We start from the raw sequence: 24,052 nt of genomic DNA, 5'->3' as shown, positions 1-24,052 counted from the left end.
GCCTTTGACATCAATAAATTAATTTTCAATGTTGAATACCTTCCCGACCCGTGCGAGTCCCTGTTGATTCATATTTTGATATTTTTTAAATAATATTTGAAAAAAGTTAAATTGGACAGGTATTACGATGTAGGATTTGAAAATTACAAAAATACTCGTATGTTTGTTTATTTACTAACACACCCTATAATAAAATATTAAAGTTAACAAAAAACACCACCAACCCACCCATTAAATATGGACAGCTGGGGACCATTATTGGAGGGTGGCCGGAGTAGCCGTATCGACGCATGACCGATGGTTCTGTTTGTGTGTGCTGATATGGCATTTTCCAATCAGATCTAGCCAAATAATGACGACCAAAGATACGGTCGTCTGTGACGGCCAAAGATTTTGCCGAAAAGGCTAGATCGACGCACTACGACCAGATTCACTGTGGATCTGGTCGGAAAAAGAACTAGATTAGCGCATTACTGGCCAGATTTAGCGGGTGGCGCCATATACCAGATTCCGGTAGTGGTGGGGGGAATCTGGTAAATGGGGTTGTTGGGGTGTTTTAATTTAAAAAAAATATATTTGGGGGTATTTAGTTAAATTAACAATTTAAGAGGGTTAAAAGAAATTGAATAATATAGAATAATATTGTGAGAATATTGTAATTTACTGTTTAACTTTATTGAAATACTAATAATAATATTCCCAAGAGTGTAACAACGAACCCAAAGTTCTAATTAGAACGTGCAAAACTTTATTCATTATTACTCTTATGACTCAAAATCCAACCAACAACAAAGTTATACTCAAAATCCAATCCAACAACCAAAAGGTTTGCTCAAGATTTTAAAATCCGATCCAAAGAGTGATCCAGTCAGATCACCGAATTAGTCGATCGAACCGGTTTAATCGTCCGATCGAACTGTAATGGCATCATGCTGATATCCACATGACAATAAAAAGAACTAGGACAACTTACCATTTGCGGCAATCTTTTTCCCAACTTTATATACATGTTAATTATATAAGAACTCGTAACGATCAAGGTATCTTATTGTTGTGAATAAATTAACATATCATGATAACAAAATAAAGTACCTATTAAATAAGGGAATCTATAGGATGCATTAGAATGTGGTATCTGAGGATGACCACAACCAAAAGATTATCCTGACTCTAATCTAATTAATTTTAATAAAAACCAAAAAGAAGTTGGAATGACTTCACTTAATGAAATCCATTCAAAAGTCACCAGTTTTGCGAGCTAAACGGTAAACCCAAACTTTCAAAGTCACTTTAGACTAAGTTGTGTGGAATATCTCTAGATACACCTGTCAGTTTTTTAAGTGTAACAAGCAAGGAAAATTGTTTAACACAAGACTTTTTAGTAAACATCTAAAAGTCTTTACAAATATTCAATTATCCACAAATAATTTTTAATAAAAACAAAAAGAAGTGGAATGATTTTATATACATACAAAAACCTTTGTCAGAACCGTCTTGATATTATTATATCAAGGCCATACATTGAATATATATATTATAAATATATATATATATATATTATATATATATATAATATATAATATAAATATATATATATATATATATATATTGTTAAATTACAAAAGCCTTAAAAAAAAAATTGCTCTAGATTTTAGTTAACAAGTCATATTTTCAGTGCCACGTGTCACAAAACACATTCAATGAAAGTTCCAAAACAAATTAATACAAAATCCATCATTAATAAATCTGAAAATGGAAAAAAGCCTTCCATCATTTTCCCGGTTTTTTAACTTCAATTTGAATATATTATTACAAAATATTACTATATAACTTAACATTTGAAAATTATTTCCCAATAATTTTGTTTTGTTACAATAGTTATTCCTCCTCCATTATAAACAAAGGGATATCTGCAAAACCCTCATATGTTCGCCATTTTTAGAAAGCATAGAAAAAAATGAATAATACTATACTTATAAAGAATCTATACAAAGTTATCAATACAAAATAACATGCAAATTATGATTGGAGAGTTAATATAAAAAATCAATTTAATAAATTCACATTAAATGATATGACAATGCAAGAATAGTGTCATGTCATGACTTATATAAAGTCTTTTTAAGTGTAGTATATTAATTAACTAGGGAAAGAGCTTTGTACAAATTGATGTAGCAATTGCCATACCACTAGTAACATAAATATCATATATATCTATATAATATATATAATATATATATATTATATTATTATATATATTATAATATTAGTGGTGTGATAACTGCCAACATCACTTTGCATAAAGATTCTTTGTACATATAGCATTTCTCTTACACATAACCTCTATTATGTTGTTTGGCGCCTTAACCATTCATAAAGTATTTTTGATAGCTAAACAAGAAACCTAAACTTTCAAAGTCACTTTTAGTCTAAGTTGTGTGGAATATCTACTAGAAGCACTAGTTCAGTTTTTAAAGCATAACAAAGAAAGTAAATTATTTAGCAGAAGATCTCTTGAGTAATATATTTAAGAGTCTTTATCAAATCATTCGATCATACAGAGATAATTTTTATAGGCAATCTTTCAGCTGGCTGGGTTATGAATAAAAGTAATATTTAAAAGAAAATTATTATAGTAAAAAAAATAAGATTCCTTGTAAGCAAATGAGAGAAACTGACAAGAGACTTGGAATGATTTTTTAATATTATTATTTATTTTTTTTATTAAATTAATGGCTTGTGAAAGGTTTTACTGTTACCTAAACCTCTTATCCAAACAACTCTTTTGCGCTAGTTACTTTATGTATTCCCTTATTTTCAGCTAGAGTTATAAGTTGCATGGAAGCTTCATGGCAACTTACTTAGGTTTATTAAAGTGCATGGCCCGATTGTCCTACAAAGCCCAACATTGCTTATAGATATACAAGTTCCATGGAAGCCCAAAATTTATTTTATACCATTGACTAAAAATATTTTATTGAAAAAACTTACTTCAATAAAAAGAAAATTATGGGCTTCATTTGTTTTAGTTTTAAGAATACTACTTGTTAGTATTTCCAAAAAAATTAAACAATACAATAACCAAAAACTCTGATTTTTAGGAATACTACTTTCAATATTATTCAACTTCTTTTAAACCCTCTAAATTTGTTAATTTAATTAAATACCCCTAAATATATTTTTAAAAATTACAAAAACACCCCAATAATCCATATTTACTAGATTTCGGCCACCACCATCGAAAAATGGCCAGAATCTGGTAGGATGGCACACTACCGACTGAATCTGGACAGTAGTGCGTCGATCTAGCCTTTTCCGATCAGATCCACCGTGGATCTGGCCGTTAACGGCCAGATCTTTGGCCGTAACAATCGGTAACGATGGCCAACAAATGGTCATCGTTGACCATCAACGATGACCATTTGTTGGCCGTCGTTGACCAACAAATACAGCCAGATATGGTCATTGACGGCCAGATTTGGTCATTGACGGCCAGATCTGGCCTTTGCTGGCCAGATCCACCTTGGATCTGGCTAGAAAAGGTCATATCGGCGCACGACCGGTAAGATCCAGCCAGTCATGCGTCGATACAGCGACTCCGGCCACTCTCCAACAGTGGTGGCCGGCTGTCCGTATTTGAGGGTGGGTTAGGGGTGTTTTTGTTAACTTTTAATATTTTATTATAGGGGTGTTTTTGTAAATAAATAAATATACGGAGTATTTTATTAATTTGTAAATCCTAAATCGTAATACCCGCCCAATTCAACCTTTTTTCAAAAAACTTTTCCTAAAAACCTAAAATTTTGAACCAAACGAGCCATGGTTTTGCCCCAAAAATTATTTTTAAGCGTATCTTTTGAGGTTTGTGTGCAATTCAATCCATATCTCTCCGTTTATATTATTTGGTTTATATCATAATCCAAGATTCTGTATCTAAAATCTAAACCAAGTAAGAAATTTAATATTAATATAAAATACATTTGCATTCCTTATTTTGGCTTCTTTGGTGTTGCTGCAGCTCTTGAAAAAACTGACATTCTCTTCGTGTTATTATTTGTCCCAGGAGGAGTCAGCTGGTTTGGTGTTGAAGCAATAAAAAATGATACTTGGATGTATCTAGAAGAAGAGATAAGAGAAGAAGAGATAAGAAAGAACTGGGAATTCCAAACACACCGCAAACTTCAAAGAAAACTATCTCTGACTCTGATGGAAGGTCGTCTGCTACTCGTGAAGTGGGCAGGAAGTCTAAACGTGAAGATGATACTGAAGTTTCATAACCTTAACTGTTTAATGCAAATTTAGGCCATTATGACAAAAATGGTAGTATCATAAGTGTTGGAGTTGTTGACTACTTCAGCATTAATGGGTAACGGAAACACATTTGGGGGTCCCGCTGCCAGGTCAGCGGGCGGGTGCCCCACTCTCTGGTGAGCGGGCGGGGGTTGGGCTTAGAATTTCTTTTAAGTTACTAATTCCTTATTGGGTTGGGCTTAGGAATAGGAATCCTTGTAAAAACTAGGTTTAATCTATTCACTACAAGAAAACTGACATTCTGCGTCTAGCAAAATTAGACGCAGAAAGTCACATTTAGACACTAAGCCATTTTTAGCGTCTAAATTTGGTTGTTGCCCCCTTAGTTGCAGTATGCTGGTCGTAGATTCATAGCGCGTCTATATTGTGGTTTAGATGCAAAAAGTTTTTTTTTTGCGACTAGCAAAATAGTCGGTAAATGCTGGTCAAAATAGTCCCCCAACTTAGACGCTAAAAGTTCAAGGGTAATTTGGTAAAATTGTATAGCGACTAATCAATTAGTTGCAAAATGTCAGTTTTAGTGTCTAATAATTTGTCGCGAATCCCACACAAATTAGACGCCAAAGGTGTAAGGGTAATTTCGTAAAAGACTTTCGCAACTATTTTATTAGTCGACGAATGTATCTTTTGTGACCAAAATTTAGTGGCTAACTGTAACTCTTTTAGACGCTGAATGTAGTTTTCGCGACTATTTTATTAGTGGCCGAATGTATCTTTGGTGACCAAATTTAGTAGTTAATATAGTCATTTTAGACGCTGAATGTGGAATCCAATAGGTTTTGTGACTATTTATTAGTGGCCGAATTATCTTAGTGACAAAAATTTAATGGTTATTTAATCATTTAGATGCTGAATGTGAAATCAAATGTTATCGCGACTATTTTAGATGCTGAATATGGAACAATTATACTAAATTACTTTTGCTACTAAAACTTAGTTGCAGAATGTGTTTTTTAGAGCATTTCATATTGACCTCCAGCGGAATGCAACTTGCTAAATGACTTTTTGCTACAAAACATAGTTGCAGAATGTTTTTTTTTTTAGAGCATTTGTATTGACCTACATTATACATTCAACATGAACAAATAATGGACACAATATAAAATCTGATCACTAAATCAAAATCATTTTTCATACATATATATATAGTCCATACATGGATTTTTATGCATGATGAGCAATAAAAATCCAAAATGCACTATCACATGTGCATAACCCAAAAGAACAACATGCACCCACATTTCCTTTTCTACCTATCTATCTGTGCATAACTAAAAAAAAAATGCCCACACCCATGTACACCATCTAAACATATATGCAAACAATCCTAAAAAGATGGTTCTACCATGTCAAAATATCTATTGTCCATACAACACAAAAAACCATCAATACCGTTAGCACGTCAAGTATCACCAGTTCCGGTATTTGAAATAGTGTATCTGATGAGGATGAGTCTTCATCAGTTCGAGAAGGCAAGTGTGTCGAGATGGAGCTTTATCAGATTTCCCTAGTTCAAGGGTATAGTTGGCGCTTCATCATCTCACAGGACCAATTGTTGGTGTTCAAGGCTTTTTATTTTCTCTTTTTGTTGATCAAATAAGATTAGCTGGTCCTCCAACTGTTTATCTTCTATCCTTGTGACTTCTAGGTTCATAAACAAAACATAAAATCAGTATCAAAATATGTTCTATCACAAAGACAATACTCAACCCAATTAAACCACATTCATCCATACAAAGAATATAGTACTAGTGATAATGTAAATGGGTCTAAACGATCAATAATTAATTAAATATCAATTTACGTAACTTATACCTTTTGTTATGGGTGTAGTAGCTGTGGTGCCCGCAGTCTTGTTAGCCTCAGTTTCAAGTCAACTTAAGACTCAAAAACCTTTTACAACAAAATAATTAGGTTTTAATTTTATAATTTATCAAGAATATGTCATTTTTCTTATATGAAAAGAAATACCACACTCTAAATATTAATGTAGGAGGTCTCTCTTTGGTACCTAATTAAAACATATAAAAAACGTCAACTCTCCGTAGAAACATTATTTCTATATTCTCCTAAAACTTCATAAAATCCAAGGTAAATGATTAAAGTTCTCCTCATATAAATCTATAGCTAAAGTATAATATACTTTGAATGTAGGTTATCAGTGACCTAGATATTTAAATTCAGCAGCCCAAAGAAAATTAATATAGTATTTGCACTATCAAAAATTCATAGAGAAAGCCTATAAGTTGGTAAGCAAAAGGAATATGTTCACCTTAATATCCAGACTCAGAATGTAAACGAGAAACAAAGGAAATCATGAGGAACCAATGACCTCAATTGTGCATTTGGCTGGTTGCACCATGGCAGATCTGAATGTGGTGACCACTCTAGGCAGCATGAATTTTACATAATAATGACACTGTTTTTAGCTCTTTGATAATCTAGCTTACACCAAGACTTTTAAAGTAGAAATACCATTTGCAAAGTAGCACCTGATGATTGTTTTATTTTCATAAGGGTGCTAAAATTTCATTTACACTGAGTATAATAGTGGTGATAATCTTTGCCCCAAATGAAAATACACTTCATGCCATCATCCCCTTAACAGTTTAATCCTCGATAACAAAATAAAAAGAAAGTAACTAGCTTACCCTTTTGAGATGGATCCATGCAGAAGGCAGAGTGGTGGTGTCGGAGCATTTGTTTCCAAGAGTATTTGAATTGCTCACCACTTCCTTGAATAAAAACTAAATGGTGCAAATGTAAAGTCAGAATGAAAAAATTGAAGCAGGGCTTTGTAATTAATGATGTGGGGTTTCATGAGGCGGAGGTGATGAAGCATAACACTTATTTAATTGAACCCCAATAATTAAAATTCAGCATTAAAATTGATTAGACACACACTAACCCGAGCACGGCCACTTAAATAAGTACTCATGTTTCCACTTTTAATCATCTTTGACTCATTTCCCTAAGCACATGGTGAGTACAATGCAAAATAAAAAATACTGCCACCTAATCTTCATTCTATTCAGTACATTATGAAATGGAAAATCTAACATAGCCATGAAAGAACAAAAACATGAAGCACGTAACAGATTTAATAAACTTATGTTATCTGATTACTAATTAACAGCATACATCTCATGCAATTCATGAAACTCACATGAAAAACTGATTAATTAATAAAATAGGCATATAAGCTAGATGCTATCAATCAAATTGAACTCAAGTGAACATAGATATTATTCCACAAATCCCAAATTTGTAACTTCTAGATCCATGCTTCTTTCTCTTTATACACTTAGTCGCCAAAAAGTACAACACCCAAAACTGAAATTAGCTATATCAAAAACATATACAACGCAATCAATATAACTTAATTCAACGAATAATAATCAGTCTAAAAATGCAGTAATGAATTACCTTAGAAACAAATGAAATGGGTCAAGCAACAGTTCAAGAGCCTCCCTAGCCGCAGCAGCCTCCAATCTTTCTTTAAACTACTCTGCAACGCAAAATAGAACCTTCAACAGACTCTAAAACCCTCGATTCTCTCCTCAACTCCAACAATGGGCCTGGTCAATTTCCCGAAGCACATCTCGTTGGATGGATGGCGTTGCGTGAAGTGAGCTTGGCCACTGGATAATTCCCTAGCGCGAGGCAAGGTAGGAATGTTCAGGCTGAGCAAAGACTTCAAAGTAAGTTCAGGCTGACTTCTAAACTAAACAAATCGTGCAGAACTTATCGAGAAAGGGTGTTGCTTGCTTCCCGGAGTCCAAGAGCCCAATGCAGATCGACAATAGCGTTTCCTAAGCAGGTCCATTGCCGGAGTTGCTAAAATAAATGGAAGAAGCAAATCGTACCAGGTTTTGTCGTACGAATTCCTCTTTCGACTACAACCCCTCTTCTCATTCGCTGCTGGAATTCGACCTCCGTTGATGGATGTGCTTGGCCGGAAGGGTCCTTGACGGGGTTAGTAGCTAGAAAGCAGCCGCGTCGACATCGACGAGCTGGTGTTCAAGTTAACGAAATCAGCACAGTCCCGGTCAATTAAATCAATAAGTTCATGGTTGAGGGAAGATAAATGAGATGTAGCTTAGATCGGAGTGTCTCGAAGGGAACAAAATTTCGGAGCTCCAAGATATAGGATTCGGAGTCAAAGGTTGGGGAGAGAAAGAGATTGGATTTAAACCAAACAGGATGAGCGTTAACATGGTTCAAAGAGAGGTTAGTGGCGAATCTAGGCGGTGGAGCAGTTGCGATCGAATCACATTTCTGATTGTGGTTGTGTTTCTTTGATAACAGTTTTTCTCCTAATTAATCAAGACTTTGTATTTGCATTGGAATGAGATTTTAGAGTGCAACTGTAACTGCAATGTTAAGAAGAACGAACGCTTCTGACGTCGTCGTTTAATAAGAACATTGTTGTAAGAGCGTTTAGGGTCAGAAGCTGGCCGTGAAAAGATTGAGAAAGATGAGGTTCGATGGACGACAGTGCAGAACTGACAAGGACAAGGGAGAAGTCCAGATTTCAGGGAAAAAAATGGAGGAAGATGCGAACGGAGTGATCAATTAGGGTTTAGGGTAAAATTAGTTTGGGGCTTTTGGATAATTGGGTATAGTAAAACCTACATGAAGAAAGTGACAAGGTAGACCCTAAATAATATCATTTGACCCCTAAACAAAAAAAATGAGTAAAATCAACCTCTGTATATACTTTGGGGCCTTGATACTGTCCAATATGGGATATTTTGAAATATAATTCTATATGGAAATAAGTCAATTTGCAACTAAAATTTAGTCAGTAAAGAATTAGTGTTAGTTGCCCATAATTGAGGTCCGGCGGGAACAAATAATTTTGGGGGGAATATGAATTTTTTAAGTTAAATTAGCAACTAAATCAAATTTAGTTGCTGTATATACTTTGGGGCCGTAATTACTATCCAAAATGGGATATTTTGGTAATTTCATTTTTCTTAAACTAATCATAATAGTTACTAATAAATCCCTAATTATTCGCAACTAATTTAGCAACTAAATTGTAGTTGCAAAAAAATGTTTTTTTGTAACAAAAAATGTAGAATCAAAAAGCCATATTTTAGATGCAAATTATCAAATTTTGGAGGGAAAAATCACCCGGAAAAAATTGCAACTAAATTTATTAGTAACTAAAGCAATCGGTTCTGGGACTAACAAAATAGTCGCAAAAAATTAACTTTAGATGCCAAATGTTGGAACATGTGGGCCCCAAAATTTAATTCCTTTGCTCGACTAATGTCAATTTAGTTGGTAAATGTAGCTTTTTAACTAATTTGGTTAGGTGCTAAAAAATTGGTTGTAAAATGTCAATTTTCGTGTGAGTAAACCTAGTATATAATCTATTGTTTCTGTTATGGGCGTGAAAGCAATTCATTCATTGTACGAGAGAGGTGAGGATATGCAATAAATATGACTCAGCGGACATAACCACATTAGGTGAACCAGGGTAAATCGCGTGTATTATTTTTCTTTGTTTAACTGTTTGATTTGTTACTATTATATTTTGTTCCTGTGTTGTCTCGTTTTCGTCATTAGTACAATATATTTGAAGAAAGACGTCTTCAGTACATAAAAATTAAAAAAAAAAAAATTTAAATGTCTATATTTTATGGACATCTTTCCATGAAACATTCTCATCACTTCGAATAGAACTGTTCTCAACTGCTGCCCATCGGCAAACCAGTGTGGAGATTAATGTGAGAGTTTGTTGGGCATTTAATCTCTCGGCAGCTTCAGGCTAGATGGTTTCTCAAATTGAAGTCAAATTTGACATTGATGCCAATGGCATTCTCTCTGTCACCGCTGTGACAGCGGTACAGGGAAGAAGCAAGACATCACGATTACAGGTGCTAGCATCTTTCCAGTGATGAGGTGAGTTGATTCTAACTAGCTAATTGAATTCCAAAATTGCTCAAGTTATGACCATAGGCTGCTTCAGACTATGTTCGGAAGTACTGCAGGATTTAGGTTTATAATAATTCACTTAAGAACTTTATGATAAATGGTATTACTGTTAATGGGGATTCATGCTTTTTTTTTTTTTTTAAAATATTTGTCTGTTTGTTACCAGATTTAGGTTGCATATAGAACTGAGAGCTAGCTATACTTCAAGCACTTTTTAGGTTGATCAAAAGAGCTTTGAATGCAATCAATTTGACCTATTTGATGATTTTTATCCAGTGTTTATAGCAAATGAAATTTCAAAAAAGGTGGAATTATCAGGCAGATTCGGTTGTCTACAGACAGAGAAGCAAATAAAGGAGCTTGGAGCCCTGTCAAAAGAAAGTTGAGGCAAAAATTATAGCTAAAGAATGCAATTCCGGAGGCTCTACCCAGGGAATGAAAGATTTCCTTGCCTGCACTTAATCAAGAAGTCATGCATCTTGGCCAGTCCCTTCACGACCAAGCCGTGCTGGACCTGCACCCTGCACCTGGGGCTGGGGCTGAAGCTGGCCCTTCCGATTTATCGGCAAAGAGACCGGGCAGTGATGTCATTGACGCTGATTTACAGACAGAAAGTGAGAAAGAGCAAGTTTTTTTACCACTCTAATGATTGAGAATCTGGATAGAAAATGATTTTGTAGGATGGAAGATGGTGTTGGGTTGTCTTTTTGTTGCATGGAGAACGGATTTGAAATGTGTATAAGATAGATAATTATATCTTCATTCCGTGCCAAATCTTGAATTATTTATTTTTAATAAAAATTATGATATTTCCGAAACTTCATCAAAAGTTTTACATCATACCTTAATTGATTATTATAGAATTGAGCAATGCCACTAATCAATGAATAATTATTTATTTATTCTAATTTTCTATGTTTTCTTCTCCATTCTATTTACTTTATATATTCAGATTTCAAATTCTCTAGTTCTTCTTCTCCATGCTCTCTTCTCATCGGCGACAAACCAAACTCTAATCCAAATCACCAAAACCAGGGTCCGGCCTATCATTTCAAAGCTTCTAAATCTAACGGAGGAACCAAAAGAGAGAAGTGAACCGAGGGACCACCGTGGGTTCTCCGAAATTCTGCCACTACCTCTATCGCGGCTCTTTCTAGGAAAGGGTGAGTCTCCCAATACGGATCCAATGTCCTCTTTCAATTGAATTATGTTGACTTTATTCTAATTTTCATGGTGTCAGGATTGTGAAGGTGGCTTGTATCACTTTGTGATTTCTCAATTGAGGTATCTATTTCCCTTTTTCTTGGTTTAGCTTAACATTTATATGCTTATTGTGCACAATATTTTATGTTATTCAGCAAACTGTTATTCGTGGAAACGTTGAAGCTTTCTTGTCCAAAATTAACAAGTCTGTTTCTTCAGGTATGCAAAATTGCCTTCTTTAGTCGAAATCATTATTTTTTGACCTGCTTTGCAATAGACTACTTTGTGGCTTTTGTTTTGTGGCTTTGTTGAAGGTTGATTTTTTTACTCGTTTACCGTCAGTTACTTTGCCATAAAGTTCATTGAAGGGATAATTGTGGATCCACTTTCTGATGGATTTGTGTTCTATCAAATTGCTGGAATTAGAGAGATCTAGACTAGTTTCTTTCTGGGGCGCTCTCTCTAATCCATTATTCATATGGAACAGCAGTGACCTGATTTGTTCTCAATTATCTACTATCGGTGTCATATTTATTTTATGTGCATTATTTTACTTCAGCTTTATTTCAGTCATTATTAAGATTCATTCATGTGTTCATTATTCTTAATCGGTGCTCAATTTTTGTTTTTTTCATTGCATTTATGAATTGCATGATCCTGTTACCATTTACATTGTTTCTTAATTTGTGTTGCAACAGGGGTCTTCTAGTCTTGTAACATCAATGAAGAAGCGGTCGAAATTGTATATCGCAATGTAGCATGCTTGTGTGTATTATTAATGAATTAGTTTTCATGCAACAGAAGTTTCGTTTATTTTGAGCAAGAGCGATTATTAAACTTTTGGGAAGTGGTGTGTGGAAGTAAAAGCAGTGATTACTTATTTATCTTTTTTATGTAGGAATGTTCAATGAGTATGGGGAGGTTACGTGCAGCTAGCATACCTAGTTTGAACCGCATCTTCAACAGCTAAAAGATAAAATGATGGAAAATTTTTGTTTGCTTTAGCATTTTCAGTGCAGTGGGGTTTATTTCAGCTAATGGTTTATAAAGAGACAATGTTAGCCTATTAAATTTAGTTGATGGTCAAATGTTTCCAGTTGAGTTCAGATTCATACCATATGAATAAATGCAAAACTTAACCCTTCCACTATCAATCCCCACAAAAATTATAAGAGACTCAAATGTCACCCAAATATGAATAAATTTACAGTATTACTCCAACTCTTTAATTTCAGGTCCAAAATTCCGCTTCTTCCTCTTCATTTGCACGTCTATAAGCATCAGCCATAGCTTTTCCTTTATTTAACACTTCGGAAGGAACAGTTGGAAGAGGCAATAAAGAGAGAGAACATCAAGAAAACTGAAGTTTATTTAGACAAGTATAGGTATTCAATGGCTAAGATAGAAAACTTTAAATATTTTTGTTTGTTTGAGAGCAGTTCCAATCGTTTCATTGATTTCAGAGAAATTTCCTTCATTGATTGATGCAGGAAAAGCAAAGAATCCAGATCTTCCAAGGACCTCAGAGTAGATAACTGGGTATAAAAGATGTTTAAATTAATGCTATTGCTGCAAAACTTTTAACAGTATGAACTCAGTGTGAGCCATGTACACAAAGCATCCAAGCTTTGATGAAAAACAGCAAAATTTAGAATACTCTTGCTACTTGAAGTTTCGAAGAAAATTTCCAAACCTCAGGATCATGTACACAAAAAGGGTCATAAGCAAATCAGAATGAGAATGTAGAGTGATGCTCTAGATGGAAACAATCTTAATATAAGATTTATATAAATATATAAACTGAATATCCATTTTTTATGTGTATGTCTAAAAAGTCATGATTATGTCAGCTCAATAAATGCTCTTTTCGTATAGTGCCAAGCTCATACCTCCTCAAAGATATTCATACCAACCTATCTCCTTTCAAGAGATGAACGAATGAGTGTCTTCCATGGGTTAAGGAAACTGCAAAACATTCATACATTGACCTCAAAGATGTATAAATTGGTACTTCTCTTCACAAAAAAAGGGGGAGGTGAACAGATGAGAGTTAGGCATAGATTTGAGCTCATTTAATTATTTCTTCTGTAATCAAAGCTTTTCTCCATCTTTGTATGCCTTATGGGCAATACCATAGAAATAGCTAGAGAATAATAAAATAACAGTGGACGTAAGATTCACTTTTAAACACTGAAACCACTATAAAAACCCACTTGCCAACTTTATTATGTTTCTGCAACGTATATAACTTAGACACCATATTCAAATTTCATAGATCCATCACGTGTAATTTCTAAGGATCTTTTAGCACTTTGCACGTGCGAGTGGGTGGCGTCCAAAATCAAGCGTCAACAATGTGATAACAAACAATACATAATCAACAAAAGAAAAGTGAATGTCCATGACAATGCCAACAATTTTAGTTAAAACAAACTTTATACTATAAATATTTCTAGGAATATACAACTTTAATACGATTCTATCTTCTTATTATTATAGAGGCACTGGCACAGGTTATGCATGAGCTATTTATAGGCAATCCTGCAGCTGGGGGGTTATGAATAAAGTAATGATTTTATAAAAAAATATTATAGTAAAAAAAAAATAAGATTCCTTAAACGCAAATGAGAGAAAAACTATCACAAGAGACTCGATGATTCTTTAATATTTTTTTTTCTTTTTTATAAATAATAGGATCTACACAAAACAAGTTAGACCCATTGTGGATTTGTTAAAGCTTTGAATTAATAATATAAGCTTCGTTTGAATTGTTTGATTTTGTATCAATTTAAAGAATAAAAAAAAAAAAAAGGAAAACTACCACTTGATTTTCGCGTTGATAGTGAAGCGAAACCAGCATAATAATATATTAATATTATCACAAATATAGTCAATTCAGTCACTTATTTTGTCTTTAATAAAACAATCAATGATGCTGACACTTCAAAATCCAACATCAGCGCCAATATTGAACCTTCAGTGTTGGAGGGTAAGTCGGTAATGATTCTTGTCTCTTACTGAAGAAAAAGTAACAAAAACAATATTTTATAAAAACATTATTGAGTAAACCAGTTGAGTTTATTCTTCAAATTGGTTGGTTGGGGATGAAAAGTAATAGAATAGATAATGGTGTTACGTTGGATATAGATTGTATAAGGCTTAAGAGTAAGAAAAAAGGGTATTTATACTAGCCTAAAGCTGGTGGTGTAATAATCATATTCTATTTCATTTTAAGTTACATCTATCTAGGGTATTTCTAATACCTCAAACAGTGGCAATGTGTGACCAAATTTTTTTTTTGGTAATTAGGGTGTTCGGGCTAGCTTATGCGCTCATCAACTAATTTTTTTTGGCCATCGTTGACCGAAAACGACTGCCATATCTTTGGCCGAAGATAGACCTCTGCGGCCATCAACGACCACATTTAGCCGTAGATCTAACATTTTCCGACCATATCGATGCGTTACGACACAAATCCGACCGGTCTGTGTCGTAACGCAATTTTTCAGCCAGATTCCGGCAGTGGTTTCGAAATCTGGCACTGCGGTTGGTGGGGGTGTTTTTGTCATTTTACATATTAGGGGTGTTTAATTAAATTAGCAAACCTTGGGGTTTTTTTTATAAATTTTTAAATTTTACCTCGTAATACTCCCCTATCCAACTATCCAAAATTATTCTCAAAATCCTATCCAAAATAATGAACCAAACACACCCTATATCATCCAGGCATTTCATATGTAATACATATATATAAATGAAGAAATAAACTATATGTGAAATAAGAATACTTTCTTCTATTGATAAGATAAAATTTATATACAAAATATATACATTAACATATATATACAAAACATAATGTCTTGGAACTGACGACACGATTGGTTTCTAGGGCATATACTAATAATAAGCTAGTTTGACCAACTTAAAAGCTTAGACAAACACCTCCTTAATGTTCTTCATCTTTCCTCCAAGCTTTTCGTACGTTTCCTTCTTGTTTAATGGGACATGTTGATGAACAAGCAAAATAGACAAGAAAGCCCATAAAATAAGAATTATTAACTCAGTCAAGTACGAGACAACATTAGAGATCAATAAGATTGAAGCAAGAGATCCCGATATGAAAGCAACTACGCCAAAGAGTTGAGACTTTGTGGGGTGAGAAATATTAAGCTTGGTGGAAGCAGTAGAAGAGAGATAGTAAATGAGTGTGGCCACTATAAAAGAAAAAGAGTACAAATTTGTAGGATGAATTTTCGATTGAGGAGGAGGATTCAATTGTAAAATGTTAAGATTTGAGAGAAGAAGAAATTGAATAACTTGAAGAGAAGAAGAATTCAGTTTTTTTTTTTTTTATTCACGTGACACTGTATAGCTTATATACAAACGCATGCACTGTTTACACATGCATTTCTGATTCTTAACTAATTACACTAACACACTCTGACGTTTAACAACCTTTTAATATGACTCAACTGCCACGTAACAATCCATGCCAACTTGTCCTTCAACATAAAAAAGCCAAAAGCACCGGAATGCACAAACTAAAGGCCTCATTGAATTGCGCCAAGGAAATAAAGTTTTGCTCCCTACAAAACAAATTCTCATCATATTTATATGAATTTAATAATGAATATCAATCTAATGAAAAAAAAAAACTGCATCCTTATCATATTTATATGAATTTGAAAATGAATATGAATCTAATGAAAAAGAAAAGTGAAAAGAGAGAGAATAAAACCTTTGGATGGAGGCAGGGTTTTGAGTTTCAAGAGGAGGAGGATGGAGGATTACATGGAAATCTGGCATCTTCTCTCGTTTTTTCTCTATACAATCTTTTAGTGCGATTTCTAGCTATAAGCAGCACCCGTCAAAGTTCTTATTTATAAATCAATTAATTTAGGGCAATTATATTCTAGAGGTATATAACCAAGTGACATTACAAACTCAAATATTATAATATAATGACTATTTCATCCGTAGATAACTGCCGTTACTCAAATCCATTATTTAACAAGAAGATCATGTAAAAAACACAAAAACAATTTTGTCTTATCTGATTATAAATTAAACAATTAAAATAATAATTAGATATAAAAAATATAAAAAAAAATCTTGAAAATGCTGTACATAAAATATATACTTTTTTTACTTAATAAAATTGATATAATAAATTTTTAAATAAGAGGAAAAGAATTCTTTATAATAGAATTGTTTTTAGTGATATAATATTCAAAAATGCTCGGGAAAGGTACCATATGACATGGGGCGGGCGGATATATGTATGGAATCCTTATTTCAACATCGTTTATAATAAATGTTTTTTTTTCTTTAGTCGTACTTCATGGGTTTGTGTCATTTAATAATCATAGACTTCTTTGATTTATAGATTATCCGTGTAGAGAAGAAAAAAGATATTCCAAAAGACAAGCACACACTTGGTTGTTTTAGCAAAGCCAAGTTTTTTTAATTCTTGTCTTTCTCCTGATACTGCCATAGACAAGTGCCCTTTACATAAATTGGATGGCCACCTTTAGCTTTGAACTCTATTATGTCGACATGTCATGTCATCAAATCTTTTGTTCTGAATTAAAAAAAAATCAACTTCTTAACAAGAGATAGTGATGCTTCTTTATATATATATATATATATATATATATATATATAGCCTTTTCTTTTGGATTTAATGGTTGCATATAAGAGCTCATGAGCATTGATCAATGTCTTTTAGAAGTGCTGCCTGACAATTGGATCCTTTTGTACCTTGGAGTTTTCTTCACATTCTTGACCCTCTATATTTAAAACAATCTCTATATGTTCTATGACTTGGAGAAACATTATTTTTTTCCACAAAGTCTCTATTCTATTATATAATGCAACTAGCTAGTAACGCATGGGAAAGGAAGACAAATATTACAACCATTAAGCATGTTTACATCTTTCATGTTTACGGCAGTACATGTGATTTGCTCTCATAAAGTTCGAAGTTTGGATCTCCTTATGAGCACCCATATAACCAAATTTAACTATTATTGTTTCAAATTTTTTTTATATATAAATTATAGGGTTTGACAGACACTCCAAGTTCGAAGCAAGATTTTAATTTCAAACTCCATCTCATAGAACTAGTTTGATGGATTTATATGTTATAGCATGGAAATGTTATATACCTCACTAGAATTTGAGGACAGTAGATATAAATCTAAAAGTTTTAATCACTAAGAGAAAGTGATCATCGGGACCCAGAAGAACATAAACATTAACTAGAGAGTATGTAAGTATGAGATAATTGATTCTTTTTTGACCAATTTGGCCTACTTTCACTACCAACAATAGTGATCAAATGTGACTACTCGACACTGAAATCCCTATACACTTTTTTTGATAAGCCCCTTTTTAAGTTTAAGTCTTGCTTTATCTTCAATAACGAGTCCCTGTTGTGTTTTAAATAGAATTAATATTTCTTAGGTGAGATTTCCGATAGTAGCAGTACCATCTAAAGGTTCTTTGATTGAAATAGTAAGTTGAAACTTGAAATAGTAAGTTGGATGATTCATGAACAAAACCTGTCCTCTATTAGAATTTGCAATCATAAAGGCATTAAAATCTTTGCGGCTGAAATAAGCATTAATTTTTTGTCGTACTAATAAACAAATGTAAATATAAAGTTCTTTATTAAAATGTGCAGAACTTTCCTCTCTTTATTACCTTTTGTGTCAAATGACTCATAATCCAATTGAACAACCAAAAGGTTATACTCAAGGTTTTAAAACACGACCTGATGAGTGATCTAGTTAGGTCATCGGGTCATATCAAACCGGTTTAAAAGTTGGGTCAAACCGTGATTTCATCATACTGATGTCAGTGTGATGATATCATTCTGACATCAACATGACATATAAAAAATAATAAAAAACAGTTTAATTGTTGAGTCGAATCAATTGGACCGATGGTTCGTAACAAAAAATACGGTCTAATTGTGATTCAAACTAGGTCTTTTGAAAATTCTGGTTTTTTAATTGAACAAACCTGGCTCGATCACCGATTCCCGATTTAATCGGTTGAACCGGTCGGGTCGGGTTTTAAAACCATGGTTATACTAAACACACATCGTAATTTCATATTAATTTTATGTATAATACTACATATACAATATTTCTTATATAACTTGATGTGACAAAATATAATTAAGTGATTTTAAATTAAATGACATCTCATATAAGCATGACAATAAGTTGGTTCTTCAAATTTTGGATATGATTTTACGCCACAATAAGTTCTACCAGGGATTTGGACTCAACTATAAATGAGTCATGGATATAACTTTAGTTCATAATCATTAATAAGGAAACCAATCTCGTGTACTAATATTATTTACTTATTAATATAATGTTTATAAGATTGGTTTACTTTTTAATGATTATGAACTAAAGTTATAAGTAAATAACATTAATATTAATAACTTCAAAGTATGTAACTTTAGTTCATAAGATTAGGGGATGTTAGAGATTGGATTTTATAATGTTTATAAAATCTTTGCAGCTGAAATAAGCATTAATTTTTTGTCGTACTAATAAACAAATGTAAATATAAAGTTGTTTATTAGAATGTGCAAAACTTTCTTCTCTTTATTAGTCTTTGTGTCAAATGACTCAGAATCCAATTGAACAAACAAAAGGTTATACTCAAGGTTTTAAAACACGACCTAATGAGTGATCCAGTCAGGTCATCGGGTCATCAGATTGGTTGATCAAACCAGTTTAATCATCGAGTCGAACCGTGATTTCATCATACTGATGTTAGCGTGATGATATCATTCCGACATCAATATGACATATAAAAAAATAATAAAAAAACGGTTCAACCATTGGGTTGAACCGATTGGACCGATGATTCATAACAAAAAATCCGGGCTAACTGTGGTTTAAACTGGGTTATTTGAAAATTCTAATTTTTTAGTCGAACCAACCCGACTCTATCACCGGTTCCCTGTTCAATCGGTTGAACCGACTGGGCTTTAAAACCATGGTTATACTAAACACACATCGTCATTTAATCTTAATTTTATGTATAATATTACATATACAATATTTTTTATACAACTTGATAAAATATGATTAAGTGACTTTATATTAAATGATATCTCATATAATCGTGACAATAAGTTGGTTCCTCAAATTGTGGATATGATTTTATGTCACAATAAGTTCTCCTAGGGATTTGGACTCAACTATAAATGAGTCATGCACGATATAACTTTAGTTCATAATCATTAATAAGTAAACCAATCTCGTCTACTAATATTATTTACTTATTAATATAAAGTTTATAAGATTGGTTTACTTTTTAATAACTTCAAAGTATGAAACTTTAGTTCATAAGATTAGGGGATGTTAGATCAAACCCCTCCAACTTCAAAGTATGTACAAATTAGATGAAATCATCTAATTAATANCTCAACTATAAATGAGTCATGGATATAACTTTAGTTCATAATCATTAATAAGTAAACCAATCTCGTCTACTAATATTATTTACTTATTAATATAAAGTTTATAAGATTGGTTTACTTTTTAATAACTTCAAAGTATGAAACTTTAGTTCATAAGATTAGGGGATGTTAGATCAAACCCCTCCAACTTCAAAGTATGTACAAATTAGATGAAATCATCTAATTAATAATTAAATGAATATACCTATACGAGGTGATGTTCTAGGACATGATGACGTCATCCTTATCCCTCTCCATTATCTTTTTTTTTTTTTTTTTTTTTTTTTAAATGAATAAAATAAAAAAGGGTTGTTAGGTACAAGAAAAGTCAAGCCGCTCAGAAATTAATAAAGTACCTATTAAATAAGGGAATCCATAAGATTGCATTAGAATTGTGGTATCCGAGGGTGACCACTAACCAAAAGATTATCCTTACTCTTAATCTAATATTAATTTTAAGAAAAACCAAAAAGAAGTTGGAATGATTTTACTTGCTTCACTTAATAAAATCCATTCAAAAGTCACTCAGTTTTGCGAGCTAAACAGTAAATCCAAACTTCCAAAGTCACTTTCAATCTAAGTTAGGTGGAATATCTCGTAGTTGTACATGTTCAGTCTTTTAAACCTATCGAGCAAGGTAAATTGTTCGGTATAAGGTTTTTTCATTAATATATCTAAGAATCCTTATCAAACCATTCGATAAAGAAATATTTTTTATAGGTAATTTTACAAAAGTAATATTTAAAAAAAATTATTATAGTAAAAAAAATAAGATTCTTTATAAGCAAATGAGAGAAACTGACATGAGACTTGGAATGATTTTTTAATATTATTATTTATCTTTTTTATTAAACCTCTTATCCAAACAACTCTTTTGCGCCGTCATTTTCAGCTGGTTCCCAGTTCCCACCCCACACTTATGTGGAAGTAGTTGTGTTTGCCTATTGTCTAACAAGCCCCACATTTCTTCTAGATTTATAAGTTGCATGGAAGCTTCATGGCAACTTACATGCTAATTACTTAGGTTTATTGAAGGGCAAGGCCCGATTGTCCCAAAAAGCCCAACATTTCTTATAGATATACATGCTGCATGGAAGCCCAAAATTTATTTTATACCATTGACATAGGAATCGGTGAGCGGAGTTTGAGGAAGAGTTGAAGAAGAGAAGAAAGAGTTGGTGAAAGCCAAGGAAGGAAACTTGAGAGAATTGGAAGGAAATGTTTTTGGTTTTGTTTGTGTTTTAGCTTTTCGGGTCAGTTAAAGAGAACCAGAGTTTTTTTGGTAGATGATAGCTGGCGGTGATGGGGGTAAACAACAGACAACGGTGGTTTAAATTTGATTTTGGGAGAGATTTGATTTAGGGGAAGGAGAGCAATTTCAATTTTGGGAGAGATTTTTTATTTAGGGGAAGGAGAGAGTTTGAAGGGAATGGAATTTGAATTTTTTCATAGAATTTTTTTTTGTTTTTTTTTTGGGAGGTGATGTGTTAGCTCGTTGACGTGACAGATGAGGTGCAAAACTAAAGTTTTGTTGTACTAATAAACAAATGTAAATATAAAGTTTGACGTGGCAGATTAGGGAAAATCTTTGCAGCTGAAATAAGCATTAATTTTTTGTCATACTAATAAACAAATGTAAATATAAAGTTTTTTATTAGAATGTGCAAAACTTTCATCTCTTTATTACTCTTTGTGTCAAATGACTGAAAATCCAATTCAACAACCAAAAGGTTTTAAAACTCGACTCAGGGAGTGTCCCAATTAGGTAATCGGGTCATCGGATTAGCTGGTCGAACTAGTTCAACCACTAGATCGAACCGTGATGTCACCGTGTTGATGTCAGCCTGATGATGTCATTATGATATCAAATGACATATAAAAAGAACTAGGACAACTTACCATTTGGGGCAATCTTTTTTCCCCAACTTTATATACTATATTTTAATTATATAAGAAATCGTAAAGCATCAAGGTATCTTTATTCTTTATTGTTGTTGAATAAATTAATATATCATGATAACAAAATAAAGTACCTATTAAATAAGGGAATCTATAAGATGCATTAGGATAGTGGTATCTGAGGATGACCACTAACCAAAAGATTATCCTAGGTTTTTTGAAGGGCAAGGCCCGATTGTCCTAAAAAGCCTAAAAAGCCCAACATATCTTATAGATATACAAGTTGCATGGAAGCCCAAAATTTATTTTATACCACTGACTAAAAATATTTTATTGAAAAAAATTACTTCAAAAAAAAAAAAAAAATTATGGTTTTGCCCCAGAAATTATTTTTAAACGTATCTTCTGAGGTTTGTGTGCAATTCAATCCATATCTCTCCGTTTATATTATGTGGTTTATACCATAATCCAGATTCTGTATCTAAAATCTGAACCAAGTAAGAAATTTAATATTAATATAAAATACATTTGCATTCCTTATTTTGGCTTCTTTGGTGTTACTACAGCTCTTGAAAAAATTGACATTCTCTGCGTGTTAGAAGCTCTAGACATATTATTTGTCCCAGAAGGAGTCAGCTGGTTTGGTGTTGAAGCAATAAAAAATGATACTTGGAAGTATCTAGAATAAGAGATAAGAGAAGAAGAGGTAAGAAAGAACTGGGAATTCCAAACACACCGCAAACTTCAAAGAAAACTATCTCTGACTCCGATGGAAGGTCGTCTGCTACTCGTGAAGTGGGCAGGAAGTCTAAACGTGAAGATGATACTGAAGTTTCATAACCTTAACTGTGTAATGCAAATTTAGGCCATTATGACAAAAATGGTAGTACCATAAGTACAATATCTTTGAAGAAAGACATCTTCAGCATGTATAAAAATTTAAATGACTATATTTTGTGGGACATCTTCCCAGGAAACATTACTCATCCCACTTCCAATTCAGAAGTGTTCTCAACTGCTGCCCATCGGCAAACCAGTTTGAAGATTAATGTGAGAGTTTGTTGGGGACATTTAATCTCTTGGCAGCTTCAGTCTAGATGGTCCAGAGTGGTTTCTCAAATTGAAGTCAAATTTGACATTGATGCCAATGGTATTCTCTCTGTCACCGCTGTTGACAGCGGTACAGGGAAGAAGCAAGACATCACGATTACAGGTGCTAGCATCTTGCTCAGTGATGAGGTGAGTTTGATTCTAACTAGCTAATTGAATTCCAAAATTGCTTCAAGTTAAGACCATAGGCTGCTTCAGACTATTGTTAGGAAGTACTACAGGACTTAGGTTTATAATAATTCACTTAAGAACACATACAATGAAATTTTATAAAGATCTCCATATAAAGTGATATAGTAAAAAATGAATGGAATAATGAATTTAATGAGTTTGACTTTTTGTTTCACTATTCTATTTATTTTTTATCATCTCATTTTGTATAGAAATCTTTGTAAGATTTTTTTGTAAGTATAGTATTATTATATGATTAATGGTATTACTGTTAACGTGGATTCATGTCTTTTTTTTTTTTTTAAATATTTGTCGTGTTTGTTACCAGATTTAGGTTGCATTTAGAAATGAGAGCTAGTTATACTTCAAGCACTTTTAAGGTTAGATCAAAGGAGCTTTGAATGCAATCAACTTTTGACCTATTTGATGATTTTTTCTCCAGTTTTATAGCAAATGAAATTTCAGAAAAGGTGGAATTATCAGGCAGATTCGGTTGTCTACCAGACAGAGAAGCAACTAAAGGAGCTTGGAGCCCTGTCAAAGAGAAAGTTGAGGAAAAATTACAAGGGCTAAAGAATGCAATTTCAGGAGGTTCTACCCAGGGAATGAAAGATTTCCTTGCCTGCACTTAATCAAGAAGTCATGCATCTTGGCCAGTCCCTTCACGACCAAGCCGGTGCTGGACCTGCACCCTGCAGCTGGGGCTGGGGCTGAAGCTGGCCCTTCAGATTTATCGGCATAGAGACCGGACAGTGATGTCATTGACGCTGATTTTACAGACAGAAAGTGAGAAAGAGCCAAGTTTTTTTACCACTCTAATTGATTGGAAATGTGTATAAGAAAATGATTTTGTAGGGATAGAAGATGGTTTGGGTTGTCTTTTTGGTTGCATGGAGAACGGATTTGAAATGTGTATAAGATAGA

General features: G+C 33.2%; 1 protein-coding gene across 1 annotated transcript; it reads left to right on the top strand.

Moving 5' to 3' along the window:
- The first annotated feature begins 10,729 nt into the window (after positions 1-10,729).
- Positions 10,730-23,701, top strand: LOC116140197 (stromal 70 kDa heat shock-related protein, chloroplastic-like). Its single transcript, XM_031425826.1, has 4 exons — positions 10,730-10,885; positions 11,616-11,679; positions 22,821-23,086; positions 23,579-23,701. Exons 1-4 carry the CDS (start codon positions 10,730-10,732, stop codon positions 23,699-23,701), a joined length of 609 nt encoding a protein of 202 aa, XP_031281686.1.
- The last annotated feature ends 351 nt before the right edge of the window (positions 23,702-24,052 follow it).

This window comes from Pistacia vera, unplaced genomic scaffold (assembly GCF_008641045.1).
Source record: "Pistacia vera cultivar Batoury unplaced genomic scaffold, PisVer_v2 Contig365, whole genome shotgun sequence".
Taxonomy (NCBI): domain Eukaryota; kingdom Viridiplantae; phylum Streptophyta; class Magnoliopsida; order Sapindales; family Anacardiaceae; genus Pistacia; species Pistacia vera.
Note: the sequence above shows the minus strand (reverse complement) of the source record. Positions and strands in the feature narration are given on the sequence as shown.